This window comes from Neolamprologus multifasciatus, chromosome 4 (assembly GCF_963576455.1).
Source record: "Neolamprologus multifasciatus chromosome 4, fNeoMul1.2, whole genome shotgun sequence".
NCBI classification, from domain to species: Eukaryota; Metazoa; Chordata; class Actinopteri; order Cichliformes; family Cichlidae; genus Neolamprologus; species Neolamprologus multifasciatus.
Genome location: NC_140442.1, coordinates 27,634,491 through 27,654,680, shown reverse-complemented (window position 1 = coordinate 27,654,680; position 20,190 = coordinate 27,634,491). Strand labels below are relative to the sequence as shown.

Below are 20,190 nucleotides of genomic sequence, written 5' to 3'. Positions count from 1 at the left end.
GAGAAGCAGCTCTGAGAAACACAGCAGTGTCTGTAAAGTATACATTCACACACATTTAACAACCCCATATGCATGTACTATAGTTATCTGCATCACAAAGCAACACAAATTATTCAGTCACCTGAAAACAAACCATAGACTATGCAATGTTTGATGGAAAAAATAATTTATTCAGCTCTCCTATTATTTCAGCCTGAGTGTCACTTTGTCTTAAACAGTTGTTGAGACACTCTGCAAAGCCACACCTCTCCTTTCTCTTTCTTTTTCTACAGTCAGATTTTCTCCTTATTTCTTGCCTTAGAGGTGCAGGCTTCTCTCTTATACAACATCATCAGCACTTTCTCTGTTTCACCTGGAAATGGGGCGGGGTCACTGTGTAAATAGTATGATCCTAGATGAGGATCATTGTGTGGTTGTAATTCTTTGAGGACAGCTGCTGCACCGTTTTGTTATTGGCTGCTCCTAACACTTCTATGCACTAATGCAGCTTCACCTACTGCCTAATGGATCAATTATGGATTTGTGCACAACATTTTATATGCACTACTTACACACAGATTTGTGTGTACACACTTTGAGCACAGCAGCCACAAATACTGATGTTCAAATCTATTGTTTGTAGTGAGGAGCCAGTCAGAGAAAGTTGCAGGTTAAGCTCCTCTACCTTGTCAAAAAAGGGAGCAGACATCCCTCTGGTGCTGATTTGTATTTTATTCTCATTTCTCACCTGCAGAACACTGAGAATCCACACTTTCCTGAATTTCGCCCAGCGCAGAGAGGATCGAGAGAGCAGTACACCAAGCTGGTACAGAGTCTGATACCTGAGGATGCAAACAAGAAACAAGTAGAGCTGCACACCCCAAACAATCTGCATGAAGTCATTCATACTGAATACTTTCTGTAATGGATCACTGACCAGCGATACTGAGCTGCATGAGTCAGGAAAATATTGTGGAAGAACAGGAGTTCCATCTTACAGAGAGGGAAAATATTCCTGGTTCAATATTCTCACAACATCACACAAAATCAGAGCCAAGTTTCACTAACAGCATGCAGTGAGCTGAGTTTGCTGCTAGAGGGCATCAGAGGACTCACCAAACCCTGGTTGATGAAATACTCGGTTAAGTAGACCACTCCCAGTGGAAGCACAAACCTCCACAAGCCCTGCTCACAGAAATCAAGTTCAGTAACAGTTTGGCTGAACAGTTTCAGATCAAACAAGTAAACGGTGTACTTACTCTGATAACAAACAGTCTCTCTCTGAAACTGAGAGGCCCAGTGGGTTGGTCTTCTGTTACATTCAAGAGGAAGAGAACATTATTTCCCAACAAGCAGAACTTTAAAACGACAATTCATTCATATAAACTGTGAAGTTCCACAGCAGGAGATGAAGTCAGCAGCCTCATGTCCTCTGTCTTTGTTAAGTGTTAACAAACACTCCTCAGTTTGCAAAAAAGAAAGCTGTGATAACGTGGTCAGAAATTACAAATCATTGAAACATTTCATTTCTGGGTACTAAATGATACGTATGCACATAGCAGCCTCTCACTGAGGCCACTGTAACGTAACAACTATACAAACTGTTGAGCAGCAATAGGAAGCAACTGCCAATACACTGAGTATCAGTATCAGTCACATGAGTAAGAACAGAGAGGAACATGTGATCCGTTTAGCTTAGCACGCAAATTTGTGTTCCAAAGGGTGGTCAGAAACTGAGACAGCTACTGCAGAGCCTGTGAGCGCTCGTATTTTACTCCGCCTACAATTTGGACTTCTGGCACAGACGTACCGGAGCATTCAGGCCCTCACTGCCAGACCGCGAAAGTTTCTTCCCCCAAACGTCAGACTACTGACCACTCAGTGACTGGACTGACACACACATACACAAACATGCACAACCAACTGTCATTGATGCACATTTCTGTTGCACTGTTGTGTTTGTATCGTTCTGTTCTGTCTGGTGCTGCAATGTTTTTTGCAGTTTTTGCACACTTGCACTTTATGTATGATGAAGCGCCTTGAGGTGACTTTTGTTGTGATTTGGCGCTTTATCAATTCAATTTAATTCAAATAAATAAAATTGAATTGAATTGAATTAAAATATGTAGTCCTGTGTTGATTGTCTTTTATATGTCTTGTCATATATGTCATTGCACCATGATCCTGGAGGAACGCTGTCTCGCTTCACTGTGTACTGTAGCTCTGAACATGGTTGAAATGACAATAAAGCCACTTGACTTGACCTCAGGTTTTCCTGTAACCGTTTCAAATTAAAAACACTTTGGTGCTTCACTGGATAGAAACACTTAATTTCTTAACTGGGCTCTTATTCTGAAATATTATGAAAACAAACGTTTTTTATTTGCTTGTTAAGAACCACCATACAGTAAGTGAGGGAGAGAGGAACATGCATAGTTTAAATGGAGGCAGTGAGAGTGAAGATGAAGCTGTGCACAGACGACTTTCTGCAAGTGAAACTAATGTTTGATGCCACTGCAGATGTGTCATGTGATAGATGCAAAAACTCAGGTAACCTGCATGCTCATGTGCGCTACACCTCTGCCAATGCAGTCACACTGTGGCTGTATCCCAATTCAGGGTCTGCAGCCTTAAAGGCTGCTTTAAGGCCGATTACGTCACAGTGACGCGACGAAGGCTGTCCCAATTCAAAGCCCTCAAATGCGGCCTTCATTTCCCTGAATTTTAAGGATGTGGCGGTGTAGACTTCGTGGCCCAACATAGACCAGAATGCATAGCGCGGCGCTGGGTGTGGCTAATTTTGCCAGAAAAAAAAAAAAAAACGTTTAAAAGTAAGTACTGAATATTATGTCACTTATTTATGTGCAAATGTTTAATAACGAAGAACATTAAAACATTACTGTTGGCCACATGTCAGCAGAGTTATGTGACATTAGCGATGTTTGTACTAACTTGGTTTTAAAGCCTTTACTTTAAAATATAGCCGTTCAATAATTGACTTTAATCCTACAGAGAATGTGATGATTTTATGGATATTTAACCTCCTAAGACCCGAACTCTTCCATGACATGCATTTTTAATTTCTCTTTGATATTTGGGCATATTGAGGCCCGATGAATGAAAAACAAAGAATTACCAGATTTTTTTAAATCTTATTTTTGTTTTTAAGAAAAATAAGAGCCACATATGAGGATATTCGTTTAAAATTTTGATAGAGCAGTAGCAGTATAATGTCCTCATAAGCGGATATCAGGCCCTTGTAGAGCAAAATTGAGTATTTTGGTCTAAATAACCCAAAATGTGATGTCCACATATGTGGACGTCAGGTCCTAGGAGGTTAAAGTAAACACTGAGACAAATTTAGTAATACCAACGTATTAAAAGAACAATATTTGTCTCTTATATATAACACAGTTATATATACAGTGAAGATTTAAGGTGACAGGAAATATAAATAAATGCAGCTTGAATCTTTACTGAAGCTCAGTGTTTGAAACAGAATTCTTTCACTGCTTAACTAATAATGATGGAAATAATGACTTTAATATTGGCCATATTATATTTACATTACCAAAGTGAGATGTCTTTAGTCTCATGAACAACATTAGCTAATTGTTATTTACTAGCTAATCTTAAATGACTGTTCAGTACAGAAGTGAAGCCCAATAATCATGATTTCACAGTCCTGTGGTCTCAGCCTCAGATACTTATCAAATCAAAGCTTACGTAGAAACAAACAAACAAACAAAAGATTTTCTCCTTCATTTCTGTCAAACAAAGCTGTATGAAACGTCTCCAGCTGTTAGTGTCATGGTTGCTAGGCAACCTGGGCAGCGCCACGGAGGCTAGACCGTCCCATTTCACAAGCCTCGCACTTCCAGCCTTAGCGGTCTTTGAGTACGCGGCCCTTGTGGACCGTTAAGGCTGCAGACCCTGAATTAGGATACAGCCTTTGTGTAGGTCAAATGCTGATTGGTTAAAAAGGAAACAGCATGTTCACCTTGAAGACAGAGGCATCAAGAAAAATCAAAGACCAAAAAAGCACACGAGAAAAACACGAACAATACTGCAGCAGACAGTTTTGAGGAAGTTTCACTTCCCCACTTCACCAGAGTCTCTTATGACTCTTCTGTGAAACAGAGGCTGAGCTAAAGAACCAACTGAAGGCCAAACATAATCCACCGTAGCCCACATTATTGGCTCTGCACTTAGTGACAATAGGCAGCCACAACACATACCTGCCAAACTCATAGCTCCTATGGACTATCAGCACACATCCATCCATTCAAAAAAGGAAGAGAACTTTTAAGAAGTCTGTTGTTTATACTTTAAACAATAAAAATATAAAATTAGCCCCGTTTTGAAATTTTAAAATTTGGGCTATAATCCTGCTGACTGACAGATTAACAACATTACTTCTACCTTCTTAGCTGAGGTAAATATAAACTACTGTTGTGCTTTAAATCCAATTCTACATCAGTCTTCTCTGTTGAATAAACGTATACATGTGGATTAGTTCAACTGCAGGAATGTCCTAAACACCTTTCATTCCTGACCCTGAGTCCTCCCTGAGTTATGCTGAAACAGGCCCATTCTCATCAGCTGAATGCTCCTCTAACTGAAAACGCCACGTCCACATGAACAGAGTCAAGGTTCTGGGATTTTATTACCTGGATGTTTGAGCGTGCATCCACACATATACCTTTTCACTGTTTTCCATCTGAGCGACTCACATCTTCCCCTAAGTGACCTCCTTTTATCAATTTCAATAAAGATGTAGAATAGTGCGTTTCCTCTCACCATGTCAAACAGAAACTGACACATGTTGATGATCATCTGATTAGATAACAGCAAAGCAACGCTCTCGGATCTTTCAGGCGTGTCTATTGGGCAACAGTGTAAAGTCATCATTGTAAGAAAACGTGAGTCTCTGTGGACAAACTTCAAATGTAAATGATTTCATATCTTTATCATATTTGTTACATCTGCCTTTTTGTGAAAATTATTGCTTAAAATGTTAAAATTCATGTATTCTTATGGAAAAACAAAACTGGTGTCATGGAGGACTCAAACACTTACAGGAACTCATGTGTTCGTGTTCAGTTAGTAGATATATCAAACATGAAACAGGGTTGGTCTTTACAGGATTTGGTCGCTGAACTTTATTTAAATTTCAGTTTATTGCTGATTTCATGCGACACCCTTCTAATGTGACATTTACCTGTGGTGGAGCTCTCGGGCTCCTCCTCGTCTGAACTGTCCAGAAGTTGCTGTCTGTCCTCAGAGACCAAAGCTGCATACTCAGTCTCCTTGGTCCTCCACTGAGGTAATGAAGGTGGACAAACCAGCAGGCAGAAATAGCTGGTAAAATTGTTGGGATGAAGAAGATGACAAATCATTTTGTCTGTAAGTTTCAGCTTCATTTATACACAGTTTACAGGGAAAAAGTCTCAACAGGAAATACAAACTACATCCTGTCAATGTCTCATTTGACTGAAGTGAACTGGAGTCAACTGAACTCAATTAAAGTGACTATTTGGCCCCCACTTCACCTCCACAGATGAAAGCATTGGGCTACCTACACCTTAGACCTACAGAAGCTTAATTCAAAATTGGACCCTTGTTAAGTCGCTGTTACGACCCGGCTCAAAAGCCGCAACATAAAAAAGGAGATGAATACCAGATTGTGGGTGAGAAGAGGTTTTAATCCTAAAATGCATAGCAGGTTGGCTATAATGGCTGGTAGCACCCAGGCACGGCTAGTGAGGCTTCCTGAAAGCCTGCCTCAGGTATGCCTTTATCAGGACCTGACTAGGTGAACACACTGAGGAGATTAGGGGGCTGCAGAGGGACGTAACACCTCCTCCCTCAAAAGGGTTCCTCTAGGACCCCTACATTTATTAAAAGACCCTCTGAAGCCTTCAGGTCCTTGAACCACAAACCTGAAATAAAAGTAAAAGCTAACAGAAGCACAGTGTTCACATTATAGTTGGCATCTTTAAGCATGGATGCCCCTGCATGAGGATTTGCAGTTTCCACACTGAACACACAAAAAGTAACATGTGACCAACAAAAAGGAGCACAACAGTCACAAACTCAAAATGATTACTTGACCTGCTACAACACAAAACCAAAAGTAGCAACAAATAACCACAATCAAGTGATCTGTTGTTTCCACCACACAAATGGTCACATTCAAATGGCCTTATACCACAAGTTACTTTAATCCAGTTACTTTAATTTACTGAAGGTTCAGTAAAGCAAGCATACTAGTGACCAACCACAAAATGGAGAGCTATGGCCACACAATGATCACATCAAGGGTGGCTCAGTGTTATTGCCATCACCTGGCCAACAACACTCACAAGTGATCCAACAAAAGTAGCCATATTTCCCACAGCACTAAAGGTCACAGCACAAAACCCTCACCTCATGAGGATGTCATTAGCATCCATCAACACTGACATATTAGATGCACACACGTATGTCTTAATCGCCTGCCAAGTTTGGTGCCACTGATTCACTTTAAGCAACTCCCATCCTAAAATACTCAAAACAAAATAAGATAATATGTCCACAAAGAACAAACTAACTATCTGAGTGAGCGATGAGTCACAACACAAAAATACAGAGAATCCTTGTCCCTGCACACTTACCTTCCCACCATAGTGACTGGGACGACCAGCATGATAAGCAGTGTAACCCGTGGTGAAAGGCCAGCTTGGATGAGCCCTGAGTAAAGGAGGGCTCCAATAAGACCAGCAGCACCAGTGCCTGAGCCCCAGCCTTCCAGTACACTCCTGGAGCAGACAGAAAACCACCGTTAATGTTCCAGAGTAAAAATAAAAACACGGTGGGAAGACCATTCACAGCTTCTTAAACTCATTTGTGACCGGGACTTTATCTGCTGTGAGTCTAAGCTGTAAGCAGGAAACTTGGAGTTACTGTTAAAAAGCTCTGTCATCGTGGAAACTGACATTTAAAGTCAAACACCCAAACTACGTAACTCAGTGAAAAATGTCTGATATCAAGAATATCAGATTGATAACTCCTTCATAACTTTTTTTTTGCAAACCTGTAGCAGTCCATCTGTTCTCTGCTGGGCATCAGCACAGCTGGTCACTGATGCCAGCTGATTTATGCTGCTGATGTCTTTTGAAGAAGGAATTATCTTACAGAGGCAATCAGTGCGCCCCAGGGCAGCTGTGGCTACAATGTAGCTGCCATCACCAGTGTGTGAATGTGTGTGTGAATGGGCGGATGACTGAATGTAGTGTAAAGCACTTTGGGGTCCATCAGGACTAAGTAAAGCGCTATGCAAATACAGGCCATTTACCATTTTTACCAAGATCATATAACTCTGTGGTGCAGACTGTCCAAGAAGTCTGGGAATTCTGGTGGTGTTTTTTATTAGTGTGTAACTTATTAATGAGCAGGTGTGTCTGTGTGCACAGCTTATGGAGACAGCACTCCAACCTCTGCTTGCTTCTGGCTCCATAAAAAACTATGATGCTTCAGAAACAAATGGGTGACATCAGGGAGAAAATGATGAATGGAAATTTGTGTAAAATGTATGAAAAATAAACTCACTTTGCTTTTCTTGTTATCATCTGTATTCAGTGTTGGGGAGTAACGGAATACATGTACCGCCGTTACGTATTTAAAATACAAAATATGAGTAACTGTATTCCGTTACAGTTACCGTTTAAAAAGGTGGTATTTAGAATACAGTTACTTTGTTGAAATAAATGGATTACACGGCGGTACTTCCCGGTTTCATATTGTGGCGGGTCAGGACTGTTTGGGTTTTGTTTGACAGCTACGTTCTGTTGTTCCAGGCGGCAGCGTTACGGTTGCCATGGTTACAGGGTGACGCTCTCTCTCTGTGTTTCCTGGGTGAGAGAGGCCTTTTTGTTGTTGTTGTGCTAAGCTAATAGGCAGAATGCTACAAGTATAGCTCTAAAGAATGTAGCATCATGGGCAGTGTAGTCCGTGCTGCAGGGAGAATGGACTGCCATACACGTTATGTGTCTGTGAGCGAGGGAGGGAGAAAAAGGAAAAGTACGAGCTGTCATCGAGCAAAAACGGGAGCTGGAAGCATGTAAATATAATAATAACCACTGCAGCCAAGAAGAGAGCCTGACGAGCCCAGTTGTAAGTAAGCTATTAAGACTCGACTGTACACCGTGTTCGTGTTTTCCTCTGAAACAATAAGTTCTGTTGGAGCAGCCTTTCAACGCCTCTCTCTGTCTCTGCTAGCAAAGTTGACCCAGACAACAAAGTAAAGCTAGTTTTCGGCTACGAGCCCGACACAGAACCCACCGTATTAGCCAGAGGTCCCTTTACTACGGTTCGGAGCCGCGGACCTTCAGTAACAGTAATAAATCACAGCAATAGTACATTCATGTAGTTGTAAACAGCATGATAATATATTAAGTAATCCAAAGTATTCAGAATACGTTACTCTCATTGAGTAACGTAACGGAATACGTTACAGAATACATTTTGGGGCATGTATTCTGTATTCTGTAATGGAATACATTTTAAAAGTAACCTTCCCAACACTGTCTGTATTTTATTTCAGTTTTTAGTCATTTTAGTTAGAACTGTCAACAATCCCAACCCCTCTAAACTTTTGTTTTTATAAAACAACCAAATCTCTTTACTCCCAACTTACATTTAAACTACTGTAAAATTACTTTCTGCAAACCTCCATTAATACTGCACACTTGGTATTGTTCATTTAATTCTGACACATAGAATTAGTTTTGTTTTGTTTTTCAATTTTTCTTTTTCCATGGCAGTTAATTCACTTGGACTTTGTTATATCGACTTAATGAATTATTATTTTATTTATAATTTTTATCTTTTCACAATTTTTACTAAGCAAGTGTAACAAAGTAATTTCCATTGAATGATTCTGGTGTCAAGCTATTCTTACTTCAGTCCTGGCAGAAACGGGATTCCACACAGCAAATAAAATACAAATAAAATTTTGTCTTTATGCAGAAATTCAAAGATTTGCACTGTGTAAACTCTGCCTTATTCACAAACTTTACCCTACACTTTGGGCATCGACCCAACTTCTGTCATCTGGACAAGCTCTGTTTGAATCTTTAATAAGAGAGCAGCAGCTGAATTCAAAATTGGCAAAAAGAATGAGTGAAGATTGTTTACCTGCTGAAAAACACTGTTAGAGAGAGGAAGGACAACTCTCCCAGTCCTGAGCTGATACTGGCAAAGATCACTCCTGCAAACACAGCGACAGAGAACGTGATCAGAGTGAGCAAAGAGGAAGAATTTATTCTTTTGTTTGAAGGACAAACTTCAGTAAAAAGAGCTCATTTACAGGCCCTTTGTGGGCAGTCACAATGGTTACATTTTAGTTACTGGTGAACTGAATCAAATTTAGTTGCTCTTTACTGACTTACTTCACTCACATAGAGGTCTGCTTGATTCTAACAGTAATGTCTGACATAGGGCTGTCTATTAAAAAAGAGAAACAATTTCCATCCACTGCTAATGGTATGTTGCTGCACAAGCCCTTTAGAGCCTATCAGGACATTTCTAGCAAACAGGGGCCATCTTTGTATCTGGTATCCAGCTCTTCCAGTAGATCTGTGGTGCCAGTATCACTACTGCTTTAAAGGTGGCAGCATTCAGTTTGGGGCTGGTACATTTGGTGTCTGGAGGAGTGTATTTGACAGAAGCGTGAACTGCTACGATAAATGATTATTTATAGCAGCAGTAAAGCTCTATCAAGCTTCTGTGGAACAACCACAGATGCTCACAGTAGATAAGAAGAAATTAAACCGAAGCAAATAACTCAACGTTTTATCTAATCCACCTTCTAAAAGCTCATCAGAGCCATATCAGACACCCTTAATGATAAAAGATCTGATCTAAATTATTAACAGATTGCTTTACCGAGAATACTCATCCACACAGCTGAGGAGAAGGACACCAGGAGGAAACTCGTTGCTGCCATGATGGCACAGAACAACACTCGAACACTGGGAAAAAAGAACAGGAATTAACCAGGAAAGCTGGAAAGCACCATGACAGCGATGTTTTTATGCAGACAGCAAGAAGTACTCGGTCTGTTAACAACTGACTTCCTGACTATATCACACACAAAACATATAAAGTCCAAGTTTTCTTTTCTTTTTCAGCTCTGATTAGTCAGAAACCAGGCACAGCCATTAACCAAGTAGGTTTGTTTATTGCTCCAATTTCATATGTTTGGTCACTGCTAAGCTCTCATTCATAAATTTAACATCTTATATACATGAAAACATTAAAGCCAGATGAAAACAAATGGAGATCATTATTGCCAAAAGACATCACAGCAGCTTAGCAGCAGTACAAAAAGAGCGCCAAAGGTGGGATTGAGTGGAAATAATATGCAAATAAAACAAAGTTCTTGTTGTTTTCTTCTTCTTTCTCTTTTTTTAAACCAAACTCAAACCTCATGTTGCCAGTGGGGCTAAAATCCTGACACCTGATACAAACACACTACTGTAAAACAGGAAGGACGTCACAGTTTTTGTTTTGCAAGTTTGTCAAAGAAACAACTATTTTTTTATTATCAGTGCAGTGAAATCAGCTCGTAGCAATAATGTGAGTGATGATTGTTAGTTACTGTAAAAACACAGCAAGTGGAAACAAAGAACAGCAATCAAAGTAATAATTACCCATAAGGCATTGTGTGGATCACAAAGGGAGCAAACAGTTTGATGAAGAGTGTTGGTAGGATGTCAGCTAACAGCACAGCCTGCCAAGAAAAATGTAACAACTGAACATCTGTGGACACAAATGACACAGCTTTTAGTTTCTGCCACACCACCATCCTTATGCCCTCCTTCACTATCATCCATCAATCTCCTCTGAGGTCCTCCTCTTGTCCTCCTGCCTGGCTGCTCCATATCTAACATCTTTTGTCCTGCATTTTCAGTTTCTGTCCTCTGCACACGTTCAAACGCTCTGATATACTCATTTCTAATCATGCCCATCCTGGTCACTCCTAATGAAAAGCTTCAGCTCTACCTTTTGCCAGTGCCACTGTTATCACACCATACATCATCACAGCTTTTACTACCTTCCTACCTCCTCCTCTTATTCTTCTGTCACAAACCACCCTTTACAATCGTCTCCACTCCTCTCTGTTGTGCCCTGCACATTACTTTGGATGACTGATTACAGGTATTTAAACTTATCTACCTTCTCCATTTCTACTGCTTGCATGTTCACCTTCTCTCTCTCTGACTGATGTTCAGTCCTCATCTCTCCCACGCTTACCTCCACCTGTCCACACTCTGTTCCACCTGCTCTCACTACAGATCATAACGTCATCTGCAAACATCATCGTCCACAGAGACTCCTGCCTGAACATCACAATCAAGAAGGGGCTCACAGTAAATTTTGCGGATGCCACCCCCAGCTTAAACCCGTCCGTCACTCCTACCACACGGATGATCTGATATCGTCGTGTTGGTGTTGTTCCCAGATCATCATGAAAATGTTGTTCCAGGTTCAACATTGCAAGTGACCAATCACATTATTGTGACGTTATTCTTTTGCGCACCAACCCATTCGTGCATTTATGAAATTCCAATGTTGCAAGAACAATATTAATTCTGCTTAGCGTTTATTAAAGGGTTAGGGTCAGGGTTAGGGTCCGTTGATCGGCGGACAAAGGCGGTTTCTCGTTGCTTAAGTACAGTTTTTTGTTTTACGCCGGTTTTTCCCGAAGTCGCAAAAGTATGACATCACAACATTCTGATTGGTCATTTGCAATGTTGATCCTGGAACAACCTTTAATATGATGATCTGGGAACAACACCAACACGAGGATATCAGATCGTGCCCTACCACACACCTCACCACTGCTGCCTCATACATCTGTCAATAGTTTTAATGAAGCTGAGAAACAACCAGAAATAAAACTCAGCTTTTATTTTTGGGTTTTGTGGATTAAACTAAGAACACATGTTAGACCTTTTTCTTTTCCACACTTTCAAATGTACCAACAAACAGAAGGCATTATTTATGTGGAGTGTGCTACTAGAGTGATGCTGTTTGGCTGGTCCACCATAATGTAATGGCCACGACAACTAAATTATATAATACATAAATGTATGTGCTCAGTAATGTCTCTATAATGATAATAACATGTTATGAGTTTTTCATAACCTCCAGGAACCTGAAATATTTATGATCCTCTAAATACTGTTGACTACAAACATGAACATGTTTCCTAACTTACTATCTAAGATACAATCTGCAGTATATCTGTTATTATACCAGATATTGGACTGTATTTATTGATTGAATATGCTTCTGTTAATATGTACACATTAACCTTATTAGTGTAGGAAGCTTTGCTGCTGTTATCCTTCTTTGGTTAAGTGTTATACTAGTTTCAGTACCTCATTAATCATGTGACGTTTGTCTTTTTTAAAATAAACGTTTAAAAGGAAGTCACCGCTTCTAAACGAGAGCACAAACTGTGAACCAGTCAAAAGTTTATAACATTTGTTATAAACACTAAACACCCAGAACAAAAGTTTTACTGCATCAGTGCAGTGAACCTTTATTTACCGCAGTAGAGACAGGGTTGCAGTCATAGATGCTACTGTTGCTACTGTTGCCAACTTGGAAGTCCACGTGCAGCGAGGCTGAAGTCTGGGAAACAATAATAGAAATATACAGCTGAGAAGTTCACTTAAGCCTAAACATAGAACGACTTTGAAACGTGACCACTGCCAAACTACACTGCTCAAAAAATAAAGGGAACACTTGAGTCACACATCAGATCTCAATGAATGAGATTTTTCACTTGAGAATCTGAACTGGTAAAGTACATCATGCAGTTTATTGTGGGAAAATAAGATGTAACGATGGAAATGGAATCAGAGGAAACCAAAGACATCCTCTGCCTGGAACATGATGAGTATATGCGCTCTGGCAGCGCTCCTCATCACATGACAGTCCTGCTGCAGGGTTAGAGCTGTGCACTCTGAATAGACTGCAGGTACCTTCTCTTACTATGAGCAGTGACATAGAAATAGTTGTTGTTACTCCTCCAGTGCACCCTATGCATCTTTCATTTGCACCTAAGCAGGTGAAATGCATTCACAACAGTTTCTGTTTCCTGATTGGACAGATCAACATCTCTGAAGACTTTGTGCCAGAATCCAGTGATCAAGTATTCCTTTCATTTATTTGAGCAGTGCATATTTAAATACACATTTGTTTTCTTACAGACGCTGTTTCATTTCGTGACTCTTGTTTCTCGAGAATGTCATGTGCGGCGCTCAGCATCACCACGTAAGCAAAGTTGTTGCACAAACCGAGGAGCCTGTATAGATGGGGAAAGATAAAAACGAGATACGGAGATGCATCAAAAAATAACAACTTAATCAGCGGCTGCAAAATTTCTCTCAACATAAAACCCCCCAAAATATCGTGCACTCATTACCGTGCACGTTCAAAACTTTTGCATTAGCAAGCATTTATCAGCTACTCATAGTTTAGTTTTTAAATTCATTTAAGGCTACATTGTTTAAAATAATATTAAAACTTTTTCAACAAAGACCTTTTCACAGTCTTTGTGCTTTTCATGTCGTTAACCTTTGTTCTTTCAAGCTTCTTCAAAGTCTTCCTTTTCCAACCTGCCTTCCACCTTTTTCCTGTCCATCCTTCCAGTTTGCTTCCTAATTATTTTCTAGCTTTCATCTTCTTATAGCTTTGTGTATTTATGCTATGCCACCTTGGGCTTTCCATCTGTGCTTCAGTTTACTTACTAATGTGAATTATCAGTGTGACAGAATTCAATGACAACTTTTCTTTTGTGACTTATTTGTGGCTTTTTGTTTTTACTACAAGGTGATGGTTGAATGGCAATAACGTAAAGAGAGAGACCGAGGGAGAGACATGCAGCAAATGCAAAATACAACGGAACTCAGGTCTCTGCGATGAATACGCAGCGGAGCACGAGTACTCGGTCCCTGGCCTTTCCTCTGCCTTTCCGTCTCCATTTTCCCTTCGGTCCCTTTCTGTCGTACATGCTCGAGACCTTTATTTATATCTGCGTCGCTCTCGTGAACCTTGAGCCGTGAGTAGGTGAATAAGAGACGTGACATATGACACTGTGCTTCAGATACAGTGATAGATCTGAAGCAAAGACTCGAATGTACAAGAGAGGCTACTGATTATTCTCCTGCTCAGCCCTGATTATCATCTTTGCTTTCCCAGTGCCGACTCAAGTCTGTCGTTTTTCCACATAAAGACCTGACTGCACACACAGTGAATAGCCAATCTTAATGTGCCACCTTGAAGCAATTCCTGAAGTGCATGTGGTCTTAGGAAGGCTTGCTGGAGGAGCTAAAACTGCTTTAACCCCAAATACATATAAGGGGCGGGGCCCACAGCTGGAAGATCCGATTAATGGTGAGAGGAAGACTACAAATAAGAACTAAAAACATTTCATCATTTCTGCGTGTGAATAAACATAGCAATGACGTGTATCTATAGGTTCTTATCACATCCCATTAAAGTTTAGGGAGAAATGAGAGATGACGAAGCTGTGGACTTCACTTTCACAGTCAGCACTTCTTTTTATTCACATAAGTACTTACGAGCGAACAACGTCTTTTACTATAGATACGACACAACATGTATTTAGATGAAATAAGAGGGATCTTTCTTATTGGTGATCTGTTGAAAATATCGGGACACTCACCAAAATCCAATCCAGTTGCGGATTTGTACGCAACGACCTATAAATGAGAGGATAAAGCAAACGTTAGGTACTCACGGAGCAATAATGCTGATAGTTACACGAATCCGCCGCTGACACACTCACCGGTACCGTCAAGTCGCTGAAGAGGATCTGAGTTGACACTGGCTGGCTGCTCCATGTTTACAAACCAGTCCAAGCTAAATGAAAGAGAAACTGAGTTGGTGTCGAACCGCTGAAAAGCTCACAGCTCTCATTCTAACAGGCTCTGAGCTCCCACCAACACTGGTGAGAAGCTGTCACTAAGAACGCGCTGTAACTGCTTTTACGGTCCTCAGCTCGGCAACTTTCACAAATCTCACCGACGAAGCACCAGAGACGGCGCTTCAACCTAAAACCTCCCCGCGGAAACAATGTCAGCTCTGAACGTTCCTGATCCGCCTGAGACATTAAGTTTGCTCAAATTCAAATAATGTCAAGAACACAGTTGGATTTTTATTATAATATGTCAAACAGATCTTCATGAGTGATGAAACGTTATTCCTATCAGCAGGTAGAAGGTGCAATCGGCTTGGGAAAAGCGATCGTTATGTTACTCCTTTTTTTATCTGGTAAAAAAGTCTTTACATCAAAAAATGCCTTCTTCAAAGATCGTAACAAATACAAAATCACAGTTCAGTAAACCAAAAAAGACTTCTAAAAAGAGGACTGACTATAATACAGGTTCAATAACACATCATAAAGATACTTGCAAAACACTTTATTTTCAGAATCAGAATACTTTATTGATCCCCGGGGGAAATTCTTTTTTGTTACAGTGCTCCATTATAAACAAACATTAACAAGACAGACAATATGCTAACTAAGAATAGTATAAATAATAAAATATAATAATATAAAATAAATAGCTGAAAAAGAAACATGTAGCAGTAAACAGTGTGTTAAGTGGATGCGTTGTGCAGGGAGATGGCCACAGGCAGGAAAGATGTTCCTGTGTCGTTCAGTGGTGCTTTTCGGTGCTCTCAGTCTCTCACTGAACGTGCTCCTGTAACTGACCAGCATGTCATGGAGTGGGTGGGAGGTGTTATCCAACATTGTCTTTATTTTGGACAACATCCGCCTCCCTGACACCACCTTGAGGGAGTCCAGCTCCATCCCCACAACATTACTGGCCTTATGGATTAGTTTATCGAGTCTGTTGGCATCTGCTACACTCAGCCTGCTCCTCCAGCATGCAACAGCATAGAGGATCGCACTGGCCACAACAGACTCGTAGAAAATCCTGAGCATTTTCCGGCAGATGTTGAAGGACCTCAGTCGCCTCAAAAAATAGAGACGGCTCTGGCCCTTCCTGTAAAGTGCTGTGGTGTTTTTAGCCCAGTCCAGTTTATTGTCAATGTGTACTCCAAGGTATTTATAGTCCTCCACAATGTCAACACTGACCCCCTGGATTGAAACAGGGGTCAAGTGTTTCCTGGTCTTCCTGAAGTCCACGAACAGTTCCTTGGTCTTTGCCACGTTGAGCTGCAGATGATTCTGCTCACACCACGTGACAAAGGAGTCGACCACAGCCTGGTACTCTGTCTCATCAACCCTGCTGATGCATCCAACCACAGCATATTTTATATTATAATATAAAATATATTAATGAACCCTGTTCAACAATACAATATAACAATATAAGTAAAGATATTAGACATAAGCAAAACACAGAGAACAATTTTAGAATAACATCAATATGAGATCGTTTCAGTGGAATAGGAGAAAGCAATCCCATAGTTGATCTGGTTTAACCTTTTATGCCTTACACTTTAACTCTATCATTACAATTTAAGTGGAAATTAAACACAGCAGTAGCAGGTAACTTTTCAAGCACACTGTGCCACACAAACAGGTCTGGAGTGCAGATAATGAAACAATAGAGGTAAAAACCTTGACACACTGCAAAAATGGTCAACCAAACTCTTCAACAATTTTTCCACTCTGTGTGAAAAACACATGTACAGGGTTTTTTAGGTGTGGTTTGAGATGTAAAGGGCAGGACTAATGATAGTCATCTCTCCAGCAGTGCATATAAAGCTGCACTTGTTCCCCCCTCACCACGCAGAGGTACTGCTACACTGTGCTTCATCACGGCCATGGCTTTCTGCAAACTTCTGCTAACTGTGTTGGTACTGCTCCACAACAGTGGTGGTGAGAGAGAAAAATGCTGAACCTTAACCATGTCCTTTTATTTACATGTTAAGAACTACCATGCAGTAAGTGAGGGAGAGAGGAACATGCATAGTTTAAATGGAGGCAGTAAGAGAGTGAGGATGAAGCTGTGCACAGACAACTTTCTGCAAGTGAAACTAATATTTGATCGTGTGGTCAGTTATAGCTGATTAATATATGTACAATGTCAAAGAAGTCTGTTGTTGTTTAGACTTCAAATAAAATAATAAAATAATAAAGTGAGCCTTGTTATGCAATTTGCAATTTTAAAATTTGGGCTATAATCCTGCTGACTGACAGATTAACAACATTACTTCTGCCTTCTTAGCTGAGGTAAATATAAACTACTGTTGTGCTTTAAATCCAATTCTACATCAGTCTTCTCTGTTGAATAAACGTATACATGTGGATTAGTTCAACTGCAGGAATGTCCTAAACACCTTTCATTCCTGACCCTGAGTCCTCCCTGAGTTATACTGAAACAGGCCCATTCTCATCAGCTGAATGCTCCTCTAACTGAAAACGCCACGTCCACATGAACAGAGTCAAGGTTCTGGGATTTTATTACCTGGATGTTTGAGCGTGCATCCACACATATACCTTTTCACTGTTTTCCATCTGAGCGACTCACATCTTCCCCTAAGTGACCTCCTTTTATCAATTTCAATAAAGATGTAGAATAGTGCGTTTCCTCTCACCGTGTCAAACAGAAACTGACACGTGTTGATGATCATCTGATTAGATAACAGCAAAGCAACGCTCTCGGATCTTTCAGGCGTGTCTATTGGGCAACAGTGTAAAGTCATCATTGTAAGAAAACGTGAGTCTCTGTGGACAAACTTCAAATATAAATGATTTTATATCTTTATCATATTTGTTACATCTGCCTTTTTGTGCAAATTATTGCTTAAAATGTTAAAATTCATGTATTCTTATGTAAAAACAAAACTGGTGTCATGGAGGACTCAAACACTTACAGGAACTCATGTGTTCGTGTTCAGTTAGTAGATGTATCAAACATGAAACAGGGTTCGTCTTTACAGGATTTGGTCGCTGAACTTTATTTAAATTTCAGTTTATTGCTGATTTCATGCGACACCCTTCTAATGTGACATTTACCTGTGGCGGAGCTCTCGGGCTCCTCCTCGTCTGAACTGTCCAGAAGTTGCTGTCTGTCCTCAGAGACCAAAGCTGCATACTCAGTCTCCTTGGTCCTCCACTGAGGTAATGAAGGTGGACAAACCAGCAGGCAGAAATAGCTGGTAAAATTGTTGGGATGAAGAAGACGACAAATCATTTTGTCTGTAAGTTTCAGCTTCATTTATACACAGTTTACAGGGAAAAAGTCTCAACAGGAAATACAAACTACATCCTGTCAATGTCTCATTTGACTGAAGTGAACTGGAGTCAACTGAACTCAATTAAAGTGACTATTTGGCCCCCACTTCACCTCCACAGATGAAAGCATTGGGCTACCTACACTGTGATGGCATGCCACACATGGTAAGCTCCACACCTCACCACCCGTTGATTCACTTTAGTTTAATTTACAGTCACTACTTTAAAATAGTCTAGTCTATTGTTCAATATTGTTTCTTTATTAAATGTATTTATTTTTCCATCACACCTTCCAATGTTTATATGGTGTGCACACATATTAATAGTGATGTGACGTTCTGTATCGAGGCTTCGAAGCGTGTGTCGAGTAATTGAGGGGACGTTTCCGCGAAGCGCGTATCGAGGCTTGCTTCATTTATGGGAGGAGCTGAAAATGATGACGTCCGAAGCCTCGCTGCCCGGCTGTACCACGTGACTGGTTCATGAAGCGGTTCAAACTTTGCCGCGAGATATGACAGCGATATGAACCCCTCAGACTTCATTCAGAAATGTAGGTGTTTGATGGAGAGTTGCGGTTAGTGAGAGTTAGAGACAGTTTGGAGAGAGTTTGGAGGTTTATGAGAGTGAGGAGAGAAAGTCAGGAGAGAATGGAGCCAGCTAAGAAGAGGAGGATGTCCTCCCCTGTGTGGGAACATTTTGATTTTATTCCTCTCAACAAGTTATGTAAATTTCTACAGAAGATGTATTTTCATAATACTGATGGTGCAATAAAACATATGTTAAGCTGTCTTTACTTTTGTACAAGGTGAAGTGTTTGCTATGTGCCAGGGAGCTGGGATATAACAACAACACCTCATCCATGCTTAGGCACTACAGAGCTTTGCATGAGAATAGGGGGAACACAGATTGTGGAGCAAGACCAGGTGAGCCATCAAATGCCATGATAATATAGCATGCAGTAATGTTACTAAATGATATAACAATATTATACAATGCAATAAGTGACGTGTGTGATATTTATATTTGTGCTTTGTTTTTGTTGTCTTTCCTCAGGAGAACAATCTCAAATAGATGAAGACCTGGTTAGCATGGTGATTGAGGACTCCCAGCCATTTAGCATTGTGGAGGACAAAGGATTTAAAAGATTTGTTAAATCATTAAATCCTAGCTATGTTCTCCCCACTAAAAAGGTCATAAAAGCAGTGAAAATTTAGTTTTTACAGAATAAAATGTGGGCAGGACTGAGGCTCAAAGCCTCAGTGTGTAGCTGTCCATACCTGAACGTTACAAAAGCACAACCACTGTCCACACCCCAACCACACCTCACCTCACAGTAAATGATCATTTCCATTTTAAGCATTTCCAAATGATCATTTTCCATACTGCCAGTATAAATATACACAGTATACTGCCATCACTACAATATACATGTTTTACACACTCCTTTGTTGTTGACATTTACAGGCTGTGTGCAAAAGGCCACACTCTTCAAATTCATGCCAACTAATATTTTTACGTCCAGTAGGTGTCCTACTAGAGCAAATGAAGCTTCAAGAAGCTTTGCACTGGGGTGAACCAATTGGATGAAAAGCTTCAGTGCTTCATGAAGCTTCATCTGCCCATCACTACATATTAACCTTGCAAGGTCAAAGTTCTGTTTTATGTTATATTAATACATCTTTCTTTGTTTGAGTTACCTGGGAGTTGGCTTCTCCTCCTGTCTGGCAAAAGGTGTGGCAAAGGGCTGGTAGACCTGAAGTACCACTGACAGCCTAATTGGATTGCACCACATGCTTCATTGTCTGGGGGGTGTTTCATGTTTGTTTAATTGTTTTGTATTAGTTGCTTATATGGCAGCCATTCTGTTTTCCCCCGTGTGTGTCATTTGGTTTAGCTAAACCGGTATTTAAGTTCCCCCG

General features: G+C 40.4%; 1 protein-coding gene across 5 annotated transcripts in view; it reads right to left on the bottom strand.

Annotated features, from left to right (window-relative positions):
* Positions 1-20,190, bottom strand: part of LOC146520703 (battenin-like) — a 49,861-nt gene that overhangs the window by 2,783 nt on the left and 26,888 nt on the right. For 2 of the 5 annotated variants that reach the window (XM_085156016.1, XM_085156017.1), the window contains exons 1-13: positions 14,846-15,129; positions 14,723-14,759; positions 13,243-13,339; positions 12,580-12,663; positions 10,674-10,753; positions 9,907-9,992; positions 9,157-9,229; positions 6,636-6,779; positions 5,201-5,340; positions 1,239-1,291; positions 1,096-1,164; positions 917-972; positions 728-821 (exon numbers count right to left, since the gene is read on the bottom strand). In XM_085156016.1, the coding sequence (XP_085012142.1) occupies positions 728-821; positions 917-972; positions 1,096-1,164; positions 1,239-1,291; positions 5,201-5,340; positions 6,636-6,779; positions 9,157-9,229; positions 9,907-9,992; positions 10,674-10,753; positions 12,580-12,663; positions 13,243-13,339; positions 14,723-14,759; positions 14,846-14,900 (1,068 nt within the window). In that variant the 5' untranslated portion in view covers positions 14,901-15,129. Of the gene's footprint in view, positions 1-727; positions 822-916; positions 973-1,095; positions 1,165-1,238; positions 1,292-5,200; positions 5,341-6,635; positions 6,780-9,156; positions 9,230-9,906; positions 9,993-10,673; positions 10,754-12,579; positions 12,664-13,242; positions 13,340-14,722; positions 14,760-14,845; positions 15,130-20,190 lie in introns of those variants that run through there. The other 3 variants (XM_085156018.1, XM_085156019.1, XM_085156020.1) reach the window with 3 other exon arrangements.